The sequence below is a fragment of the Lingula anatina genome, chromosome 2 (genome assembly GCF_051362555.1).
Source record: "Lingula anatina isolate TDL-2025a chromosome 2, LinAna3.0, whole genome shotgun sequence".
Classification (NCBI taxonomy): domain Eukaryota; kingdom Metazoa; phylum Brachiopoda; class Lingulata; order Lingulida; family Lingulidae; genus Lingula; species Lingula anatina.
In genome coordinates this window covers 13,270,100-13,295,545 of record NC_141768.1, presented here as the reverse complement: position 1 = coordinate 13,295,545, position 25,446 = coordinate 13,270,100, and the positions used below count along the sequence as shown (strand labels likewise).

The 25,446-nt window shown below is 34.6% G+C and overlaps 2 protein-coding genes across 3 annotated transcripts in view; both read right to left on the bottom strand.

The window, feature by feature from the left end:
- LOC106155583 (uncharacterized) overlaps positions 1-8,636 on the bottom strand; it is a 106,468-nt gene extending 97,832 nt beyond the window's left edge. For both annotated transcript variants that reach the window (XM_087004879.1, XM_087004880.1), the window contains exons 1-2: positions 8,143-8,636; positions 220-328 (exon numbers count right to left, since the gene is read on the bottom strand). In XM_087004879.1, the coding sequence (XP_086861005.1) occupies positions 220-328; positions 8,143-8,193 (160 nt within the window). In that variant the 5' untranslated portion in view covers positions 8,194-8,636. The remainder of the gene's footprint in view (positions 1-219; positions 329-8,142) is intronic.
- Positions 8,637-9,569: 933 nt separating this feature from the next.
- On the bottom strand, positions 9,570-25,187 carry LOC106155629 (periostin). The gene is made up of 13 exons (XM_013530537.2): positions 24,989-25,187; positions 23,213-23,402; positions 21,748-21,857; positions 21,238-21,410; positions 20,632-20,803; positions 20,242-20,362; positions 19,528-19,672; positions 18,843-19,017; positions 17,719-17,830; positions 14,564-14,711; positions 13,955-14,135; positions 12,255-12,414; positions 9,570-11,979 (listed from the first exon to the last, which is right to left on the bottom strand). Exons 1-13 carry the CDS (start codon positions 25,100-25,102, stop codon positions 11,771-11,773), a joined length of 2,010 nt encoding a protein of 669 aa, XP_013385991.2. The 5' UTR covers positions 25,103-25,187; the 3' UTR covers positions 9,570-11,770.
- Positions 25,188-25,446: the final 259 nt, after the last annotated feature.

Here is a 25,446-nt window from a genome sequence, read left to right as displayed (position 1 = left end):
AAGGGTGTCAAAGTATACCTAAAGCCATCATATTTCCAAAAAAATCCATAAGCTGTCCAGCCGTCTTCAAAATATACTGTAGGCTGTCCAGTGATGCTGAAGACTGTCCAAATGACGGCTGGACAGTTCACTGGGAAAAACCTAGATCTGAGAACTTTTCTTAACGCATCTCACATAAAAAATAAAAATAAATAAATTTTAGCTAAAATAATTGCTCACCATCTGGACACTGCCATTGTGCACTGTAGGATTCTGGCAGTGTATATCCCTGCAACTTAAACAGCAATGGATCTTGTCCTGGGGGTGTCTGTGCAGTTTCCTGAGAAGCCTATAAGGAAAAATAGTGGAATCACTAATAAAATTAATTAGTTACAAAACCCATTAATCACATTTATTTTATGTACTTCATGGTTTTCTAATTAAAGTGAAACAGAAAAAATACTTCTTCTAAAAATATATATCTCAGGCCTATAGCCAGCAATTTCAAAGGATTTTCTTTTTATTCTAAAAGGCGGACATTTTGGTCCCTTTAGTTAACCTAACTTGAGAGTTGGCACAGAACCTACATCAAAATTTAATTCAGAGTGCACATTGGAAAAAAGCTTTTAAGCAACATCTCTTTATAATAGTAAAAGATGGTATTCTAATTGATGACTTAAAGCAATAATAACTCTTCCTTTGAGATTCAAAATTCCGCAAGAAATATATTCTATTGCATTTTACCACTAAAACGGCTGTTGTTGTAGTAGAACTAAAATCTGTGCTTGTCAATAGGGCTTTCGATGCCTTTCTTCCCGGTCATCAAGGCATCTGTTGCCAATGACATTAGGGTGTCACGCGGATTCTCGCGTTCATTCGAGACCAAAATAACATAGCGCCAAATGCGTTGATGCAATCTGCAGACGTAAGTTGCGAGTTTTTTTACAGTGCATCGGATAGCGAAAAGCCCAGAATTGCACACATTGTAGATATTAATGCATTTTGAGCAATAAGACGAATATATCTTATGAATCTCATATTATTGTTATATAGTGTTGACGTTGTCTGCTTTTCCCACGGTTTTAAGTAGGTCACCAGAAAATATCGCTCGATATCGCATGACTATGCAATGTCAGAGAGGGCTCCGTCAGTTAAAATCTCTTAAGAGATTTTAACAAAAAACCAAACATTTAGGAAAAAACCTGGACTAACTTGGAATGCAGGAATGGGGTCGTTGACCATTGGTTAGTACGGGAAAATTGCTGTTTAATCCAGGAAAATCCAATTTTTGGCCAAAACGAAGAGTTATTCTGACCTTAATTTGACTTTAATTGACTCTTAACTTTTATTATTTTTTAACGGTCTTATATTTCATTTTTATAACCTGCGACAGCATTATAGTTTCCATTTTATGTATTTTATTATACACTCATGCACTTAAGCATATATGCATGCACAAACACACAAACAATGGCTGCATAAGCTTTTTTTTTTTTTTCCTTCTATAAGAGTGGTTCTTAAGAAACACCTGAACCCGTCCTGTCTACGCAGGCCTCATCTCTCTCCTGAAAATATTTATTCTTTGTACATGCAAAAGCAGGGGGTGAGGGAGGGGCCAGATGAACATACAACAAATAAGTTAAATGTTGCACATCCCCAACCTATATTATATTACCTAAATTAGTTTCTCTAAAACAGTGAGACCATCTGACTACTGAACACGTAATCAATACTACAATATAGGGTGGTAGGCCGGCAACGTACGTTGTCTTCAAAATGCAGACCTTTCTCTTTGTCTCACTCTAGATTTTCATCAGTGTTTTGTAACAAGAGTCTAGGATCCATAAAAGGAATATCGCATAAACGGTGGAAGTCTAAAAGCCATTAATAACACTTTGTTCCTGAATGTAAACAAATCGGCTCTTTAAAGCTGCAGGCAGTACAGCGATTTACCCAGCAAATTTTTCAGCTCAGACGGTCAGCTCCTGCTGATAAAATTCCATGATCTTGTAACATTAAGTTTCTGAAAATTTGCTAATTGTCTAAGAACAATATACTCAAATCACCCGTGTTTACCTTTGACTTATGTTACAAATCCACATGGACGGTCTGGGTGGAATGTAACCTACAAATGTCCCGGGAAGCCTCGCTTTCATTTCGAAACTAGGTCATTATTCTCAAACATGATTGGATGAAGAATGACTGAAAGCAATTGCATGTTAAATTTCGATTCCATTACGGGTATTATTTTAAACACAATAGTTAGGGGTGGATAAAGGAATTCCTTGAGGGAGGGCGGTACAATTCAACACGTGGACGGAAATATTCGAATTTAGCATTAAATAAATCAGGGAATTATATCGGATATTCCGATATATCCGATATAATTCCCTGAATAAATATATCTCAAAATCGAACGCAGATGCAGCTTATAAAACCCATACATGTCGAAATTAAACAAAATCTTTTTCGCTACCAATTTTGTGTTGAAAAAGGTGACAGTAACCCTAACCAACCTTTTGAAAAACATTTGAATCGTATATTTATCTGTGTTGAGTAAAAGATTCCTATGTTGGACACCCTAGTCGACTGTATAACAACTGTATTCAATTGTTAAAACTATAACAAGAATAACCTTGACATAAAATTCTAACAAAAGGAAGTATATTTCATGTATTTTACTTTTCTTGGTAATTTTAATCATCAAAAAGCGCCAAGCGCAGCGTAGACTTCCAAAGCAGAGGTAAGTTTACGACTACGATTTTATCAATGCAAGCAAGAAAATACTCGTCTATAAACACCTTCAATGCTCACGATTTACCGTTGCAAGGTATAAGCATAGGCAACTCAAAGCTTTAATCGTCAATTTAACACATTTCTCTTTTGAGGTGAGATAGCAATCGGTATGGGGCATAACTTCATTCCTGAACAAAATTTTATCACAAAAATTGGCGGGGTTGACCACGAGTGTATTGACTACAATCCCGTGCCGTCATTGTGGTTATATTTTGTTTTTGTTATGGAGTTATGAGCCCCTATTTACAAATTTTCGTTAAACAAAGGCAATTTTTTGCTTTAACAACGATAAAATCTGAACTAAGACTTTAAGAAAAATCGCTGGCAGGGTTTTGGAGTACTTAAATGGTTTTGGAGTATTAAATCGGCGTTGGAACAGTGATCGTGGGTGCTCAGGTAAAAGAGAAATTTGAGAAACCGTTTTTCAGTTTTTACTTCAACATCGCAATTATGACGTTACCCGTAAGCTGACACATGTGTAAATGTTGATTACTTTAGTCACTGAACACTGACGATTTATCTATTCTCCAAAACAATGTATGTAAGACAGTAAATCAGGAGTTTTGGGCGAAAGGTGACAAAATGTGAATTTATTTTGGGTACAAAAGCACTCCATAGCGATTTGCAACCTCCTCCATGTGCGCATTACCAATATAGGCCTATTTCATCGAATTCCAAGATTTTTTAAAACAATGAGCTAGATTTTACAGGCTTATCAAATGTGTCAGATGACCTCGAATCCGAGCTACCCGATACGACCATTTACGGAATAGTGCTTTTATTGCATGCAGATGATACTGTTCTCCTTGAGGACTCAAAAGAAAATTTGTAATATCAACTTGATTGCTTCTCAACCTACTGTCAACCTGTGAAAATTGGAAAACAACTCGCTTGGTAGCTTAGACGATCTTAGAGGAGAGATAATAGGCAAAGATTCGCCTAGTTCATTAGGACGATCAACTACTATTAGTCTAATTACCTTAGGTAGACGCAGGTTAATTAGACAACTGACATTTGTGTCACGGGATGCCACTGCATGCAAGCTCCAAGCAAGTTTACCAAAGAGATGAATAGATCTCTATTCATCTCTTTGATTTTAAAAATGTAATAGCTAGGGTAGGGCTTCTCTCCTACGTGAGATAACAATCGCAATTGGTCACTCCCATTTAGGAGATCTGTCAGATAGCAATCGGATGTGATGCCGACGACCAGTACCTGAATGAGTCACACAGAGTAGCGAACCCTAACGAAGAATTTGAGAAATAAACATACCCGACTTTTATCGAGGGGTTCGATTTATGTCTACTAAAACGTGTACTTTATATTTTGAAAATTCAGTCAGGGAAGGAGTTCGACCGAACTCTCTGACCCTCCTAAATCTGCCACTCAAAACAAGGTAATCAATTTTTAAAATACTGCGTACTAAGAATCGATGCGATAATATTTCACAATAAAAGAAACTTCCTGAATTAAAATCCCTTTCATTTGGTCCAACAGCTTTTTGAAACAAAAACTTGCATCAAAATTTTTCATACATACAATTTACATGCACGTACACACAAAAAATGCCTAAATCATATACTTATAGTATAACACGCAGAGGGCTTTGGTTTTGAAGAGTGGGTAATATTTGTTGTGTGATTTATGGCAAATTTAAACATAATGTCATATGTAATTCTTCTCCCTTTTGTGATATTATTACTTATCTTGACTTTTAAAAACTTCTTACTCCTGTTCCTATATATAATTCTTCCTACTCCTACTCGCTAACCTACCCTGTTATATGATATCCTACAAGTAGCTTCGTCTCATTGTCGGCATCGTGCATGGTTTTCGAACTCGAGGCAGTACCGAATGCGCTACCGACGAGGACATGTGGAAGATGGCATGGTTTGGTATAGGCCTATTTGCCTGAACTCTTAAGCTTCAGTCTTTAATATTTAAAACACATGTAATATAAAGACAAAAAGATAAAAAACTAGAGATCAGCAGCTCCTCCGTCGGTATTTTAATTACCTGGGTATCTTTGTTTCAAATTGAGACTGGAAGGATGCAAATTATACACATAGGATGCGTTCATATTTAAACTACCGTACTTTGGACTCCACAGGGACTCTCGCTGAATGCAATCCGATTAAAATATTTTAACACCCATGACTCCCTGACGTTGAGCAGAATATAGTGATTATACGAGTACATAAGAAACGAGTAGGCGTGCTAATCTGGTAATCTGATTGCATTCAGAGAGAGTCCCCGCTGAGTTCGAACTACCTAGTGCGAAAGTTTCATTGTGAACGGACCCTTAAACCTTTGAACCGGAGAGGAAAATGTGTAATGAATTTTTAGAGCAATGGACATTTGAATTAATTAATTGTTGGGTAAAAGCGACATTTTCAATGAGGGATAAAAACTATAGACAACAATGATGGGTCCAAGAATGGGAAATCGTAAACTCCCATGGTTCAAGGGAGAACGGACCTTTTAATAAAAGACTGTTGTAGGCCCCCTATTTGGTGTTTGGTTTGCGACACGTCTTAAACATTATAATGCCATGCACGATATTAAAAAAAGAATTTTTCCATACAATCTAATATATATATTTATGTTCACTGGTACAGTTGTATCAGAGCAGGAAAATAGGGTTACCAAAATGCAATGACTCCAAATCCATAGGCTATTACATTTTCTTAATGACACGAGGATGAACTTCTGTGTAAGGTATAAAAGGCAATACTCACTTTTGTGTGAGAATTCTCTGGTTGCTGCGTAACTTTTGTTGGAAAATATCAAACAACACATGCTTATATCATTTTACGTAACGCTCGTTGATGCTTTAGTGAATATGATTTATTAGGATACCTGTATCTTGTTCTAAAAGCCTATAGGGTGGATTAAACTGCTGCGTTTTTATATCTGTTACTTACCTGACAAATACATTATAAATACCCGAAATTAAGAAAGAGGAAAAGGGGTGACGGTTTACAATATTCATCAAGAAAACAAGACGTTTGACATAAACTAAGATAAATGAGGAAAGTGAAATTGCAAAGAAATAGAGAAAAGTGGTTTAGTATAAACAAGTTTAAGTAAAACACAAAATGAAATATAATATAATACGCGTAAACAGGGTGAAAACACATAAATATGGGCCCTGTAGGTAAATGCCAAACAAAGGGAAGCTAGAAAAAGGAGTGGGAAAATACAGTAAAGGGATAATATATATATTGTAGGCGATAAACCCAGCAGGTGGAGACAGGCACGGAAACGATAAACGTGTGGGAGCCAATGTAGGAGGCGTTGAAAGAGTTATAACTCCACATTTCTATTTCAAGACAAAAGTTTAAACTGTATACCTTGAAAAGTTTCATCTAGTTTGTTGGTGTGAACATGATGCGGGAGAAAGCTATTTAAATCAGAGCACGGAGGCAAATGTTTACTGTCGTATGTTTGAGAAATCATTTGTAACGAGTTTCACTTGATGGCTTCTTATAACATAGTGATTTGGTGATTGGTGAATGAAAGTTCTCGAAGAGTGTTGGTAATTAAAAGCATTAAATCATCTAACAATACAAAAAAATGCAAAATTACGCCTTTTTATGCCATTTCATTTTTCCATTGACGAGTACTTTCAAGAGCAAAGACATTGCATCTCAACCGTATTCCCTCGCAAGAACTGATCCACGTTACATAAAGCATATGCTTATATGCACCCACGTCACGTAGGAAGGAAAACAATATATTTAAGTAAAAATGTTTCAAGCCTTTCGCAAATAATTCTGATTGTGCTGTACGGACAAACCAGCACACTGGAATAATCCTTAAGTCAGCCACGCCTATGTTCTCAATAACGGGACAACCTGCCACTTTCAACGAAAATAATAGAGTTTTATACCTGTATAGGTTTCAGATTAAAAGAAATTTGCTTGAGATGTTTTTATTGACGAATTATTACATCTAACATAACATCTATTTTGCAATTGATCAGGACAAACGGGCCACTTCACAGACATAAACAGGTCTTCTTTTAAATTTTCTCCAACTGAATGCAATTGTGTTAACGGAATTGGGATAGCATGTTTGCTGCAATTTGCGTATACACAAACGGATAATGGTTTGATCAAATGTTCTCCTTTATATTTTCTACAAACGTCATACTGTCTGACAGTGTCAGGAGTATCTGCTGCTATAGGCCTTACTACTTCATTGACGCACAGATTTCTCTCGTTTGCAAGCAATGGGTAATGTCTGTGTGTGGCGGTGGGGGGGGGGGGGGGAGGTAGGGAGTGTGCTAGAGGTATTGCTCTTTCCCGTATGTTCCAATAAGACCGTAATCCCGTCTCTCGTCATACATAGTAAGCCTCTACTCTCTACCAGGGCGACAGATTGATTTTTCACAGATATTCACAGATATAATAGGTTTCCAGATAAATAGACAGTCAATTTGGTCTGATGTCGATTCAGCAAAAAATGTCCACAATGATTACTGAGACCCTGGTAGAGGGTAATAAGCCTCCGTGCATGACCTCGACTTTCTTTAATAGAACGATGTTTAAATGGTGTAAACAAGCCTATTTAAGGTGCTTTATACCGCGTTTACTCACCTAAATGAATTTTCCTTGAAAAAAAAGCAATTTTTTCTACATGTACTCACAAATCATTGCTTGACCCGGCTATGCAGTTAGATTGTAGAGTATGTAGGGATAGAAAATACCTTTAAGTAATGTAAAAGTTATCAATCAATAAAGTGTCTTATTTTGATACCAATAATTCGACCTATACATTTAATCAGTAAAAATATATAGCTTGAAAATCAATAGTGAGGTGCTATTGCGAATGGAAATTGATCACGCAAAGTGGGCCACACCCCCGATGCGGGACCATGTTTACTTTTGCATAGGTAATGAATTGCACCACGTAAGCTTTCTAAAAAGCAAATAGCTTTAGTCTACAGACTGACCGAGAAGTAAACCCCGCTACTGTAAGGCCTACCAGTAATAAATATAACGATAGGAAACAGCTGTATCCCGGGTATAGGCCTACTATATTGTTTTGCATTTTTTTCCTATTGTGAAAGCTTTCGCTATATCTTAAATGCTGAAACATAACAATGGGCCTTTTTTCGTAATAGGTCGAACAAATGCTTTCTTTCAAGCTTGTTACAATGTGCATGGTAGAATGTGATATACGGGATCATAAGAAGCGTTGAGGTACAAGTAACATAAACCGTCACACTTAATTAACTAACTACTTTATGACCCCCTCTCTCTTTCACTCTCTCTCTCTGTTTCTCGTGTGTGTGTGTGTGTGTGTCTGTGTGTGTGTGTGTGTGCGTGTCTGTGTACGTACTTTTTTGTAAACAATACTCACCACTAAACTGCTTGTCAGCAAAATGATAATGGCCCAGAAACCGCTCTTCATAGTTTGGGCTAATTCCTTAATCTTAGTTTATCATCCATGAAAAGTGGAAAGAACAGTCGCCCTTTCGATGACGCACTGTCGCAGAGTTGAAAATACAACTCTTGCTGAAAACAGCGCCGAAGTGAACTGAATCCCCGAATTGAGTAGAAATCAGCCCAGCTTCGTATCCTTTATCCTACTGATCCACCTATAACCCTTCTCTTGGTGACAAATCAAAAGGCGTCGCTGCTGAATTGGTTGTCATCCTAAGGTCAACCGGGGGTCCAAGTTGAAAAACGCCTCCGCCTAAAGAGCAAACCCGGTTGTGCTATACCCTCTTAACACAGTGTATTTGTAGTACTCTTTAATATGTAGACTTACTACTCTTGGGATTACCACACTATTTTAAAATGTTTTTGACTGGAAAGTTTGTCTAATGGGTTTGCAAACAGCGGGTAAGCAAACAGAGGACTTGAACGAGATAAATCCCAGATCGAAAAATTCGATCTGTTTTTTGTTGAAAAAAAGTTGAGCCACGCCCAAGAAATGTAAACATCGACAGAAGCCAGTCAGGTACAAGGCTCGCACAAAACTAACCTAACATGCATTTGATGTTATTTCACCTGGCTCTTATGACAAAGAAATCCGATGACATTTCCCAAGATTCACCAGAAATGTAACTTATTGTGATCCCCAAGTTAACACAATCAGACTTTTTTGAAACCATTACTATACTTTTTTGTAATAAATCTACATTTTTCTTTGTGGTTAAGGTTGTTGATTGTTTTGAAAGGAACATAAATACTAAAGGAGTCCTACTTTTTACAACAATGGGTACCTTTTTACGCTTGGAGTCACAGTAAAGGCGCATAGGAACCGCGTATTACATACAAACGTCAATGTTACGAACCACTGTATTAGCGTTAAGGGATTGTGCGTGATAGAATTTATTGTCTCTCATATGTGTGCTATACATGAAACAAAATTCAGCTATACGTTATACGTTTTAATAAATATAATTTACACTGGTTTCTCCTCCTTAAATCGGCACTGGCATGAAATACTTGTACAAGGAACAAACGACGTTTTTCCTTTAATTTTCCTACCTGCACTCTTTTTTTTATGCGACAGAGACATATCGATATTTGATATTTTCATATGACAAAGGGTCGCATTCTACCAACACACTATGCCAGGGCACTGGGTTTTCTGCGAACCCCGTGTAGTTTTTATTTCTTTTGTAAATGACGCTGAAGCATTTCTAATCTTTTAAAGGAATGGGGAAAAGATGTGTACTTAAAGCGGCCCCATAGAAAAAATGTCGCTATTCACTTCTTTCCACTTTGGGATAACACGACACGATTTAAGGTAAATAGGTATCGGTGCAAACAACAATATATAGCTTCTTACATTTATTTCAATGGCGATATTCCAGTGTCACAAAATTACAGTTGTAAATTAGGATAATAGTTATATACATGGTACTGCTGTGTCGCAGCGCAACAATTATAAGAATATTCAAATTTATACACGTTTGTTGTTTATGATACTAACACTGCCATAAATGCACTATTAAGAAAAATAGAAACTTATAAGACCATGCTCAACTGTAATATTAAGGATACTTTCTTGAAAAATTGGATAAAAAGTTTACATCAGTTTATTACACGCCTGATCCAGGGCGTACTCTGCTTTAAAATTTTTAATTCATATGGCGTATACATTGGACCTGTAAGAGGCAACCATAAATAGTAATAGACTAATAATAAAGTGTAAAACACTTGTTGAGTCTATAAAATAAGTTTATGTTGCCTAATTCCTTTATTATTTTATAGAAAATATAAAATATCTGTACAAAAAACAAATTCACAACCATGAAAGAGGTCTAGTCTAGGCAGTATGACATTACACTTTAAACAAGCAAGCATCAATATCAGCACTCTCAAATCTCTGAGATTTTCCACACTTACGAATCTGTCAAAAAGCAGTGATAGTCCTCAAGTTTTGAAGTTGTCTGATACATACTTAATGAATTTGACCCTTACTCAGTATCTGTTGCACTATTCCAACATGTAATAGCTGTCTACATTATATCTGTAGAGAAAGGAAACATCTAAAAGTCATTATGGATGATGAACCATAGATAGCCAACTTGTCTTATGTTGGACCACTGCTTTAATTAAATAATATCATTGCAAATAGATCAATTATTCTTTATCCATTTATTTATTAATTTATTGTGTGGACCTTCTCTTACACTTATCATGTTCTCTCGCAGCACATTTATTTTAATTTGCTAAAACACAATTCAAGTGAAAATATTAATGTTAACATCCATTCTTACACATCAATATATACAAGTGCCATATTTATTACTAAATATAAAAACATCTTATTTACAAAAATTAATCTTTGAATAAAATCAAATTCATACAGCAGATGCTTTTAGAGATATAAAAGATACCTATTATCTATATTAAACTAATATGATATGAAAACTTCATTTGAGGAACCTAAAGTGCCAATGCCAAGCTTTTTTCATATACATTTACAAATCAGTTCATACAAACCTTAATTTTTGTGCAAATATTTTGATCCTTTTTTAAGAGGTTTTGCTTTTCACTATTGGACCACCACTTAACATAATACTACTAAAAAGTAAAAACATTTTTAAAAAGTTGGTAGCACTGTTCATGTTTCATTGGAAAAAAATTTAGCACAATATATTTGTCAAATTCTGGTAAAAGTGTAAGCTCTTGTACATATCAAAAGCTAAAAGGGTTGGTATAAAAGTATTTTATAGAAATCTGGCGTTTCCTTCAGTTTCTGCACTTGGCAAACCCAGAATCAATCAAGTTTTCTGTAAAATTTAAACCCATGTAGCATTTGACAGAATAGTACTTGGTACCATAAAACTGCATAAAAGTACACTGAACAGAATGTTTATGACTTCAAATCTTCTAGAATTAAAATTGCATCAGACAGAGGTACTCCATTTTATAAAGAAAATTACAAGATGTTTATTGATTAAGACAATTAAAACAAACAAGGGTGCAGCACTGATTTTTTAAAAAATGTACAAAATGTTTTGTTTTTAATTACAGACACCAATAAGAATTTGCCCCTGTGTGCATTTCTTTATAAGTAAACATATTCTATATTACTCTGTGAGTAAGGGCATGTTGAAAGAACTGACAGGGTTTATAATACAAAATTATTATCTCTTACTTTAGGTTTAATAATATGTATAAGGCAGACCACAAGTCAGCAAGGTAAATGTGATAAACACAAGTGTGAAGCACATATGGATATCACATGCACCTTGATGAGAAACTGGTGTATGTATCCGACTTACACTATGGGAGATGTTGTAACTCGAGTGATGTGTGTATATGCCAGATATGACAGGTTCGGATCATTATTTTCAACATTTTTGTTTTCTTGTCTTTTGTTCTTGACATCTGCCATGGTAAAATCTTCATTAATAATCATTCATTTTTACATCCTTACTAAAAACCAATGTAGCTATGGCTCTATGGATTGCTTTTTCATGGACTCAAGATATAAGCAACACCATGTGGTGCAAATAATATAATTATTACAAGTGAAGGAGGAGCCCAGTGAGCATCACAAGGATGGTGGTTATACAAGAGGCATATATCCAAGCTGTACTGGAGACAGCGCCTCTTAGCAAATCTGCTGGATCATCTATTAGTACTTTATCTATGATATGAATTACGCCATTTGTAGTCTCTATGTCTGGTTCAATAACACGTGCTTCTGCACCCTTGAAAAGGACTTTAATTTCTGGAAAATTAGAGTGTAAATGAACAACATTATTCAAATATTTAAGAAAATATTTGTTTCTATTAGCCAAAAACAGTTGTCAGGCTGCTGGATAATAAATTATATATAAATAATATTATAATAAATTCTATTCAGCCAAAAGCCAACATTTCAAATAATCAGCTCATCTTTACTATAGATATATTTTTATAAAGAAGACCCATCCAAGATTTGAATATAGCTTGAAATAATCTAACCTAAAGATTTTCTGTTTGAATTCTTTATTTCGTACTTACCACAGGAAGTAAGTGAGGTACATTGTCCAAGTTTTTTGACAGTGATTTTCCCAATGTCACTTGAACCCAAAACAGTGTTTAATTCAACATTGACACCAGTCTGCAGTTGTGAGCTGTCGCTGTATATCACCTGTCCCTTCACCATGTGCCTTTGAAGAACCTGTGAGATTTAAATAGTCATACATCCTATAATATCCATATTTCACAATAAATGCATTGTAAACAATTCATAGAAATATAATAAATTCTATTTTACCACTAAAACGGCAGTTAATGCAATTATTCTGGAATTTGTGCTTGCCATCACATATGTGACCTCCACAGCTTACTTTACTCTGTAATAATCTCTCAAGATAATATTACAAAAAACAAACTTTTAAGAAAAAAACCAGGGACTAATTTTGAATGTTGGAATGGATTCATTAATCATTAGTAAGGCCACACTTTTTTATTTTTATGGATGACATCCTCTGGGGACCCCAAAATCGGTGCGAGCGGGCGAAAAAAAAAAAAAACAGTCCAAAAAAAAAAAAAAAACTGCTTAAGAAAAGTTATGTTTTCAGTACACAGCTAGAAACACTAATTTACCACAGAAACACGTATCAAACTAACAACATGTCTTTATCCATGCTCTCAAAATATTAAAGCATTTTGAATAGGGACTACTTCGTAGAAAGGTAAAAAGTCATGAATATAGGCCTATAGGCCCTATATGCTGCATATTACCAAATCTATTTAAGGTTTTTTCATGCATTCTGTTGGTATAGCAATCAATTAAACAAATATCAAATAAACAGCGTGTCTTTATTTGTACTCTCAGAAAATTTAGGAATTGTGAACACTTCACAGAATTGTTAAAAAATGAAGCAAAGATAGGCCTATGCTTCCTACTACCAAATCTAAAAAAGGTAATTTCGGTCGATGCCATTTTGTCTACTTCGACTCACACGTAGCAGCCAACTATCGGGTGGCCTGTCCGACCTTCAGTCCACCAAATACCACGACGCTCTTGTCGACCCTTTTTTTCCCTACAAAAAAAACCCCTGGTAAGCCTATGTGCTGCTTTGGACAGAATGTCACTGAAATTTTCCGGGCGATGATCGCTGGCCGCGGCCAGCCTTTCGTATAATTGTATAAAGGTGATATCTCCATGTCCAATATCAATGGCAAACCAATCCAAAACGACGGCCCCCGTTCTCTTTATGACTTTAATTGTCGTGTATTTTAAAATTAATGCTAGAGATGAATTTGACGGCAAAGCGGCCATATTTCCATGTGGTGATAATACGCATGCGCAGAAAGCTCATTTTCCGCACTCGGAACTACTCGGATGTCTCCGCAGTCGACAATGACAGCATGGAGCTTGCGGAATTAGCCGAGGATTGCCGATTGCATTTTCCGGCAAATTCAATAACGACATTTGCGACAACCGACTTCCTTGGGGGGGGGGGGGGGGGGGGGATTTTTTTTTTTTTTTTTTTTTTGGAGAACGGACGAAAATCGGTGCGCGCGCAGGATGTCATCCATAAAATTAAAAAAGTGTGGCCTTAAAGTGTGGGAAAATTGTCATTTACCCCAGGAAAATTCATTTTTTGGCCAAAATGAACAGTTGTTATCCCTTTAACTTTCAGAAATAAAAAAGTATAGCTTAAGTTTCTGAGCAGAGAGAGAGAGAGAGAAAGAGTCAAAGTTGAACTTACCCAAACTAGGTTTTGTCTATAGTTTATTTTGTCAATAAGACTTTTTCCTGTGCCTTGGTTGTACAGTGTTTCCCAGGCTATATTACTTGGTACAAACATAGTGTATTTACTGGTCCGTTCACTTAAATCTGTGAGTAAGTCTGTGTGAGTTTGAGCTGTGATAAGGACAGAGTTCATATACCTAAAAAAATAATTACATAAATAGGAAACTTAAAAACAAAAAACATGAAATTTGATATTTGATTAACTTAAAGACAGTTTCTGTAACAAACATTATGACTTTAAAGTTTTAAAATGATTTTAATTTTATCAAAATAATAGAATTTGAAATCAATTTGAAATTATTAGTCATGGTAAATTAATTTCAGTTGGAAAAGTGCAAATTTTGCAAATAATATGACAAACTGTTTTAAATACCGTTTTTGATTTATGAATTAGTTGAAGATCAGATTATTTCCTTAAACATTTTTACACCAGTAATTTGCCCCTTTGCCTATTTACAATTTAGGAGATTTATTCTTAAAAGATTGCTCAATTTAAGAAGAGGCAATATATTCTTTGAAAAAAAAAGATTTTGTCCTAATTTTGCACAAATAGCAGTGTACCTACCCAAGAGCATCATTACTATCTAGTTCTTGTTTCAGATTTTTAGTAGCAATCCCCATGACATTGTCTATGTAATGAATGATACCATTGGTGACACCCACATCAGGTTCAATGATTTTTGCCTTGATGCGCTCTCCAATGACAAAGGTGCCTGGAAAAATTATGATAATTTTAAAAACTGACAAGATGTTCCTGAGATAGGTTGCGAAATAAGATAAACAGATAGATTAAAAACAATCTCAGTAATAGTTTGTAGTTGAATGGGAATAAGATTTGCGTGGTTACTCTTATTTATCCCAATCCATGGAATGTGTGGAAGTTTGGGCCATGCCAATATATCAGCACAGCAAAAGACCCAGAATCAGGACTCAATGTTCTTGCAAAAAGGATAAAGCTTTGGGATATACCCTGATCAATTTATATTCATATGGTTAACTGTATGCCCCCCCCCCCTGAACTTTGTAATAAATTGCTGACAGGGATCTATTGGTGTAAGGATATTTTTGTATTACTTAGGGTTCTCTCATTATAAGAATGAAAGCATTGATGCTTGCAGGAATGCACCAATAGCTAACCAAGCAAATGATCATTATGTCATTTTTATTGAATATCACAAATTGTCTTAAGAAATGGCATGTTGAATTATAATGTTTTTTATCTATTTAAAATTAATCTTCTACATATTTTAACCTAAAATCTCAAACATATCTCATTATGATTAACTTTTAAAGACACAAAACATGTTGAACATATCATTTTTGGGTGGTTTATTAAAAGATAGATGGACCAATTTTTCTCTTTATTTTTCTCCTTTACCCTGGTCATGGACTACACTGATTCCATAAAATTCCATATCATGTTTGGATTTTGGGTGTAGTCAATGATACTGACTATTATTCTTGAATGATTATCCTGAATAAAGTTCACATATGGAATGCCCCTTTTCAGTCTGTATTAAAGCACATGTATGAAACATCATACTATTGTTTGCACTTAAGACTCATATATCATTTTATTCTGACACTTATCAATTTAGTTCAGTGACAGCCATGTTGTCACAAAAAGAGCTAATCTTTTTTACTACACTGTACTGGGCAAGCTATTTACATTTTTGTAACACAACAAGGGGCTATAGCTTACCACATTGGCTGAATGGTCATTCATATTGTTATGTCTTCAGTTTATTATTTTTTTAAAGTTCAATAAAGACACCCAAAACTTGTTTACAATGCTTCCCCAATATGTTCCTGACAACCCTTGAAAATAATATGCATATCTCAGACTTCAGTGTCTCCTATGGTGACAGACAAGGAAAACTACTATCTCCAAACACACACACACACACATATATATCTCCTCATCTGACATATATCTGCTTTCCTGCAGGCAGCGTGAAATAGTTTGTCATTGGGGACAATAGAAATGCCACAGTTCCCAAGGACACAGTCTATAGCCATTTTACAATACTGATACAAATCATACCTGTGGGGTTTTTCACCTGTTTTAGAGGGTCTTATTATGACTATTCACACACAAAACAGCAGCAACATTTTTTACATAATGTATAAAGCTGTGCATGATATACAGGGGCAGGTCCAGAGATATTTTCTGACAGTCTTCCAAATTTTCTTTGTTAATCCATTCTCCATTTTTGACCATCTTCCAACAGAGAAAATTGGATGCCCCTCAATGAAAACTGACCATCTTCCAGAAGATTTCATCCGTCTGACCCTGTTATGGATGTCACAATATTATATGTGAGTGACATTACATTACCTTTAGCTACTGTTATTTGCTCTCACCATGCAGGTGGCGCTCAGTGCAGCTGATCTTTTTTAAGCATTTATCAAATAACTAAAAGCAACTCTACATATAAATATTGCATCATTTACACCATTAAATGGTGGAATCATACATGTCAAAAACTGAATGATTTCACCATCTCATATTAAAATGAACCAGTTAGAGGAAAAGATAAATATATCACAAATAAAGACATGACAAGCAGAATAACTCACAAAACTTGTCCCTACAATTAAGAATTGATACATTTAGTGAATATACAATATGATCCAACCAGCATTTAAAATAAATAATACTGAATGTCATCTCAGAATATGCTGACACTACACCCTCCATCTATTCGAAAATCACTGAATGTAGCTCTTGACTTGTCTGAATTTAGAAATCCAGTATTATCTTGCAAAGAATAATTAATACACATACAGATAATTGAGCAGAGAAACTAAATGCCATTCAATCTTAATAAAATGATGACTTATGGCCATTTTCCCAAAAAGTAATCATTGCCCTTCAAACTTTTATCCAAACATTCACTGCATATCCCATGCACTCAGAAAACTTTTAGAACCTGTTTTGAAATTCTAATTTCTATTATTACCACTATGAGTGAAATTCACCCATCTTCCTCTCTATGAAGAGAATGCCCCAAAACTTATAATATGTATACAGATTATAATGTTGACAATGGTTTGGGATATGGTGTAATTTGGTACCTTAAGAAGTGAAAAAAGTGTTGAGATTTCCAAGACTTCATTTTTTTTGATAGATATTATTCTTAGGGTGCAATCAAAACAAATTGATCCACACACCAACTGAAAGCAATGCTGCATAGTCCCCTATTGACTTTCTGCCTCCCACACAACTACCCCTGCAGAGGCACAGCAATTAAATCTGGGCTCCACTTCGATCAGGGCACAATTCGTCTTATGCTGATGTTTGCCCTATTCCCTATGCCTGTTCCTTACACCTATAAACTTCTGGCTGGCACTGGACATTTTCATTTAAACTGCTTTTTTTAATAACATGTTTATAAAACCTGTCTATGACAAAAAGACTTAATTAAGCTGTACTCATGCTAGACCTTATCATAACAGTGATAGGTCAATGGATTATAAAATTAATCATTTAACAGACAGTTTTTGGCTCAATATTTTCATACCATCTAATTTTCGACTCTACTCAAGAGCCTTCCTCAGGACAAAATGGTCATGTGCTGATGTTCTAAAGCTGAGTTGTAAACTGTCTGTGGAATGATTAATTTAACAATCCATGTATAACTACCAGACTAATGAGCTTTTTAAAGAGTGATAGGTCAATGGAAAAGTGGACCATTGAGTTTAAACTGTATGACTTACCATTGTTGCCTTTGACGAACCGCAATTTCTTTGAATTCACAGAATTCAATACTGTAGTATTTGTCAGATCCTTAAAGGCCACCTGTTGTCTAACAATGTGCAATTTTAGAATCTGAAAAGAATTAAACAATAATACCAGTTTTATACAAGTACAGTGCACAAAAACAATTGTTTTTATCATTGCAATGTAACCACTATACAAAATCTAGGGATAGGCACGCACACTAAACTTCACCAACAAGGAGAGATAATTTACTCTAAGATATTGAATTATTCAGCCAATAAATATAAAATAAAATATACAATATCGGGAATAAGTTGCCCTGTAAAAGTGTTGTTGTGTTAAAAACTTAAAATGTAGTAAAGGCTGGCTGACCAAACTGGAAATTACTTGTTACTTTTACAATTTATTGTTTTTCATAAGCACTACACTCCTACGTACACTAGTCTAGTATGCACAGATATAAGACTGACTATAAACAAGACTAAATGGCATTTGGTTTAAAACTGTTAGGAAATCTCAGGTGAAAAAATGAAATTACTACAAAGATACAAAAAAACGTACAAATAAATATTTTAAACAATAACTTTTACTAAAAGTGTGTAATTTCACCATTAATTCATTGACAAAAACAATTCCAATATTTTGATGGGGTAGGCCCAACTTGTCTCACATCTGGGATTGTGTTATACATGTAGTGAACAGTTCTCAATAAACTGTTACTTTAGTTTATACCACAGCTGGTGCTTCAAACAAAAGAACAATTGCACTTGTATTTGGCTTAAAGATTGCCTAGTATATTTTCGTATGCTTTGGTGTGTTCATCCTATTGTTTGAAGCGCCAGCCACGGTATAAGTCAGTTACAACTACAACTACTTGTGGTCCACTGTATGTGACATATAAGAGCAAATTACATTTTGACTCAACATAATTATGCATTTGTATGTCACATACAGTGGATGACTTGTGTTGTAACTAGTATATAACTGATGAAATCCCAAGTGTGGGACAAAAGCTATCAAAGGTACACTTTCATTTATAGTGTAGAAACAGAACAATTTTTTCATTTCATCATCATGAATTCCAATCTCTAAATATCAATAATAACCACCAAAGACTTACAATGTCCAGAAGAGTGACATTGGCCTTGAGGTTAACAGCTGTATCAACCAACTGGAAAGCAGAGTCCACTGGTGCAAACAAGGTCAGTTCCTCACCCTCTCTCTCCAATAATGCCTGGACACCTGTTCCAGACTGACCACCTCCTGGGAGGCTGATCACTGCTTGGGCCAACTGCCTGAGGGTGTGAATTGAAAGTGTTATTACCTTAAAATTACTTCACTACTTTGTCATGGCATGTATCATTATATATATATATATATATATATATATATATATATATATATATATATATATATATATATATCAATTTATTTTCCCAATTCACACATGTACAATCTATTTGAATATACCCATGTTTGTCCACAGTTTTCTAAAGCTCAAATCTTATGACATACTAAACTTCTTTTAACTGCTTGGTCGAAATGCAAATGTGTCCTGCTGAGAATGCACAACAACCACATTCATCCCAACAATGCATGCTTTATAAACATGTAGGGAGCCTTTCTCAGAAAATTTCTGATAGAACTGGGCTTGGCTAACTGGGTGGAATTATTTTTTTATATACCTATAAAATTCCTCTTCCCTAGAGAATAAACTCATTACAGTAAAATTCCCAAACTTCTGGAAAAACTGACATATCACAACAGTGAATTATGTTTATGGAGGATAAAAAAACACAACTTACTGGAGTTTACGTTCCTGACTGATATGAGCGTATATGTTAAAGTATGTGAAGTTTAGAATGTGGTCAACCATATGGAAAACCCCATTATCTACTGTGATATCTGGCAGGACCACACGGCCACCAATATTATTACTCTTGATAAACACTGAAAATAATAAGAAAATATTAGTAACTAGAAAAGCACTCCGAGAGCGCAGACCTCCGCCAAGGCAGCAATTTTTTTATTATTATTGATTATTGATTGATTATTGATCCGGATCACCACCAAAAACTAATCATCTGTTCCTTGGCCCACTTCTGACAATTCCTGAAAATTTCATCAAAATCGGTCCATAACTTTTCGAGTTATGTTTATGACAGACAAACAAACAAACAGGGGTGAAAACATATCCTCCTTTGCGGATGTAACTAAAACAATACAAAACAATTTTTTCTATAAATATAAAATATTTTTTTATAAATCAAGATTTCAAGTACACTTATTATGGTCATATAGTTTGATTACATTTGACTGTAGTAAAGTTTACATTTTTTAACAGATTCTCAACATTCTTAAAAGACAAATGAACCTTAATAATTCTGAAATTAGAAATAGAATTTTAAAAATATTAAGATCTAGCAGAAGCTGCATAATTAAACTTAGGTCAAACAGAAAAAAACCCCACTACGATAACAGAATTTATTTAATCAGACGAGATTCAATGTCATAATTACCATCATTTGCTATAGTGCGCCCCACAATTCTTCCCTCTACAGCTTGGACTCCATCATCTCCCATACTGTCCACTATGCTGCTGAAGTAGACTTTATTTGGAATAACATGGGATGCAACAACCTAAAACAGTATCAATTCACTTGTGTATTCAAATAGCATATTATTTCTGAAGTTTAACAAAATATATTGTGCAAGTATTGTGGGACATGCTGCCCTTCTATGCAGCTGCTTTTTCCACTGGTGGCCACATTTTCTTCTTTTACCACTCAAAAAAACTAATGCACTGGTTTCAAGCCCCTTTTCTATTATTGTCATTTTTTAATAAATCCTAACCATTATCTATTTGGTATGATTTCTATATATGTTTATGAGCCAAACGTATGACTTACTTGTTCTAGTTTGGTTGTATCTGCCATGAGTTCATCCCATTTGGCTGTTGGAATTGTGCTGAGGGCTTCATTGGTGGGTACAAAGACTGTCAATTGCTCCAGGTCAGTCAGTTGGTCCCTGAGACCCCCTGGCCCCCTGGTTGGAAGGGCATTCATCATCTCTTGGAATTTTCTGGTTTTGAAAACACAAGAATAATGTCAAAAAACATGAAACTGCACACTTCTTCCAAATCAAAAGCACATTTTTCTCAAAAGAGTAAAATGCCATGCTTTCCCTACATAACTTACATTCTTTACTATGTAATGTCAATATTGTTATTTTTTCTTACCATGCTCAGTAATATCTATATACAAATCTATCTATTCTAAATATATGATGCAGGGTTTATGAATACAACAACTTAATACTAACTTAAAGGAAGTTGAGAGTGTTACTTTACAAAAACAATTTTGGTGTAACCCAAGTTTCCATGCATTACCGATGATGAAGTATGTTGTATATATATTTGTGTATTCATTCTTCTGTATTTGTAAGTGCTTTTTGAAATAAATAATTAAATACATATATAATTGAACTTGAACCTGGAACTCAGAAATGTCACTCACAGTACTCCCATATTAATGACTTCTTGTGACTCCGGTTGGGAAATGTACCCAGACATGGATTTTGTGCTACCCATGGGAAAAAGATATTCATCGATGATGTGAAGGTAGCCATTTTCTGCATCTGTATTTGGCTGGATAATTTTAGCTTGATTCACAAAATATCCACCTTGTTGCTAAATGGGGTTTTAAAAAAGAAGAAAAGAAGTAAATTAATTAATCAAATAAGATAAATTTTCCGCATAAACACCCAAATTTATAAATTTCTTGGTAACATCAAGTAGATGTTTGGTTTCAATAAAATATTCAATTTTCAACTGTGGAAACCCTTTTTTTATGTAATGTTATTATAGGTCTGTCCTAAGCAAATCAAAATTTGTCAATTAAAGACTTAACAAATTAACATTTTCTCATTCTTAAATAAATTGAATGACTTTTTTAATCTTTTTTATATTAAAAAGTAATATAATGTTTACTACATAAAATGATATGTCATACAGATAATTTACTCACATTTCCATTTGATTGAACCATGTTGAAGAAAACTTTTGCTTTGTTGCTCTCCATTGTCTCCTTATACCTTAAGTTTGCCATCTCAGTTGTGTGGATTTTAGCTTCTTTTACTAATATGTAAAAAAAAGAGTTAATCAGTTTCAAGTGGATCAGTGTAACTGCGTATACTAAGAGCATATTCAGAACAACAGACTAACAGTTCTGCAGGTCAAATATGGCAACCCACTCAAATGCTTGCTGATTAATTCCCAATTAGACACTGAATAGATTCCCCATTGGGATAACACAACAAGCATTCAAGTTGGTCAGCCATATTTGATCTGTAGATCTGTTATTCCACTGTTCTGAATGTGCTCTTAGAATGCATATTACTTTCAACAACAAAATTTACTTTATTTTGGAACTTAATATACTTCCCAAGTCAGTCTGCTCTAATGACTCTTGCTCTAATATGACTTTTGAATAAAGATTTCATCATTTTAGATACACTGTATAAATGTGTGTATACAAATTAGCAGAATACAAGTTAGAATATTACCTGATAAATGATTCATTACTAAAAAAGATGGCCATATACTTTGTTTTTACTTTGAATTGTTCCAGGAGGGCTTTGAAGATCCACAAAGAGATAGTTGTATCATCACTTTTGAAGACTTGGTATCACACAGAAAGAAAAATATCAGAGGCACATGCTGTTTTTATCAAGTATTTGAAAAGGTAAATTTTGTAAGTATGTTAATGTAAAATGACTTTGCAACAGTCTTTAAAATACTTATTTGTAATATTCATCCAAAGGTCTAACAAAAATATGTTTTTACCTTTTTTTTGGGGGGGGGGGGCAGAAAAATTAGCAACAGAATACTATAGCTAAAAATTCATGAAATTTGCCATAGATAAACTTATTAATAGTTTTTAGGCTTGGACAAAATTATCTGCTGGTCGCAATAATTGCCTGACCATGATCATGAGAGGGGTGTCACCTTGTGATGATTGAGAAAACACGGTTTTGTTCAAGAGAAGTAATGGATACAGAATTGTGATGTTTAATAAATGATCAAAATTATGCAATTACTGAAGATTAAGTACAAGCAGAGTATAAGTACCTTAATGTTAACCTCAGCATTAGTAAAACATATTTTTACACAGGCCAACTTGGGCAATTGATATCTGTGCTTATTGGCCCATCTTTATATATACTAACCTAAAAATGTTCAAAGGCAAAATATTGACTCTGCTTCAATATGTTTCTTTTTATCAATATAAATAATATACTTTTTGTAACCATTTCTGTAAAATAAGAAATATGTACCACTTTTGTAAATTTTTTTTAGTCATTTGGATTGGTAAGATTCAGCTTTTACTGGGCCTGATGACAACCTGTTTAGTAGGAGAGGGGGGTAGAGAGCCAGTGATTATTTTAAAACCTAAATTTTATGAAAGAAGTGAAAAATGAATATTTACTCACTTATATGATATCTCAGAAATTTATCCAAGCTTTCTGCATTATTGACATCCCGTAGGTTATTTTGGACTATTTCAGGTAATTTGTCCCATGCAGCATCTGTTGGAGCAAACACGGTGTATTTCCGTTCTGGCACCCCATTCAGGTAGTTGTCTAGAAGTAGCGACCTGGATGTTTCCAGCAATTCCTTGAACTGCAAAAGTATAGAAGTTTGGAAATTAACAACAAGTAAGTGAAGAACATCAAACAACACATTTAGCAGTCTAAAGCATTGATATACCAGGTATTTACAAGTAGTGGAAACCCTGTCAAGTAGCCAGCTTTAAGATCAATTGCAGGCTGAAAAATGTTATAATTGAAGGAGATAAATGCATTTTAATTGTTTTATTCACCTTTGCTTTTATTATTTATATAACTACTTGTAATTCTGATAATTTTGTTTGTAAACAGCACTGAGACGGTAGTGTAGTGTGGTTTTTAAGAAATAAATATTATTATTATTATTATTATTATTATTATTATATAGGCGTAAATGGGAGTATGAAGGTTTGTGGTTAACTGGGATGGAGGAGATGAATATTTATATTCATATTCTCGTACAATCTACAGAGCTTTCTATTCATATTACAGATATAAAACAAAACATTTATTGAATTTAAAAATCAATATAATTGAAAAAAAGATTAAATACAAATGCCAATTATGCTAATAAATTACCAGCCTACTTTTTCACTGGTTCTAATCTTTGAGCTTTATAGCTCATTTTTCTGAAACATCATTGTCCAGAGAGATGCTACTTGTTAGATGTGGAAATAAGTTTAAATGCCTTAAATCACCTGGGGTGCATGTATATGCAAGACCATGATAGATAGATCTCCTTGTTGTTTACATCTGCAGACCACTTGTAATATGGTCAATTTTATGGCCCTGACTACCACATGCATATGTAAATCAATGACCATAAATGTGCCCCTCATGCAGGGTGTAGGGTATTCAAGGATCAGTGAGCTCAAGTCTCCTACAATCTGTGACATCATATACTTAAGATGCTATAAAACTGGTGTTCATGTTCTGAATTTGCTATAAAACTCTTCACTTACTCACTAGGTACACAAGGCTTGAATCTGAATTAGATAAATAACACAACTGTGGATGAGAACAGACTTGGTATTATGCCGATATGAACAATGTGGGGAATTATTTTACAATTTCATCAACAGACAGAATGTGTACTTTAACATGTAGAATTGAATTGTAAATGTGACCTTGTCTTTTTTATGCAAGAAAAGATTATTGTTCAAACTCATACGTTGCAAATGATGGACAACCTGAAACATTTTTACTCCTCGTGGCAGATAAAATGTGTTGTAAATAATATCACTTTTTTACTGTCTTTAAAAAGCACTTCTTTACCTTAAAATTTTGTCTATGGAAAAGTGTGATGTGTTCTGGAAAGTAACAAATTAGAACAATCAGTTGGCCTGAAGAATTAAATTAATATGATGCTTCCAACTGTGACCTCAATCGCACCTTCCCATTAAAACAACCAAAATATGACCGATTTAATATTTTAGATAGCTTTTGGTCATCAAATCAAGAAACGATATCTGTGGAAACGTTATTTTTCACCATAATGCACTGAATTTGTAGACAGAAAGAAAAAAAAGACAGTGGAATCCACTGCCTAAGTGAGTAGTGATGTGAGTCACAATGAAGCCGCCATCTTGAATCACCTGCATTCCACAGCTATTTACAGGTGGTTGATAGTTTTTGACTTACCCTTCTTAATCTCTGGTCGTTTTCAATCCTTTGCTTTAACTTATTTTGGCATTCTATCATTCCTGGACCTAATATGAGCAATCCAAGCAAGATTAGGCACCTAAAAGACGCCATCTTCGGAACAGGTAGGAGGCCTACACACACAGGTAAAAGTTTAAAGAACACCTTAACACAGCCGTTAAGCAGGCCGAGCGCGGTTTCCAACAGGTCTAAATTGATTTATCAGTCAGAAGATATTGGAGTGTGTTTTTACCAAGTCTTATCCTAACACTTCTGCCTTCTTTTGTATCTTGTGATGTTAAGTCTGAATGATGTGGTTTTTAAAAAGATTGTTAGAAATATATAATTTACATTTCAATGTGTTAATAAATCATTGTTTGATTAAGACCTTTACGTGAACCAGCAAAAGCATGTCAGGTGAATGGAATGTGTAAACACCTACTCAGCACTGTATACGA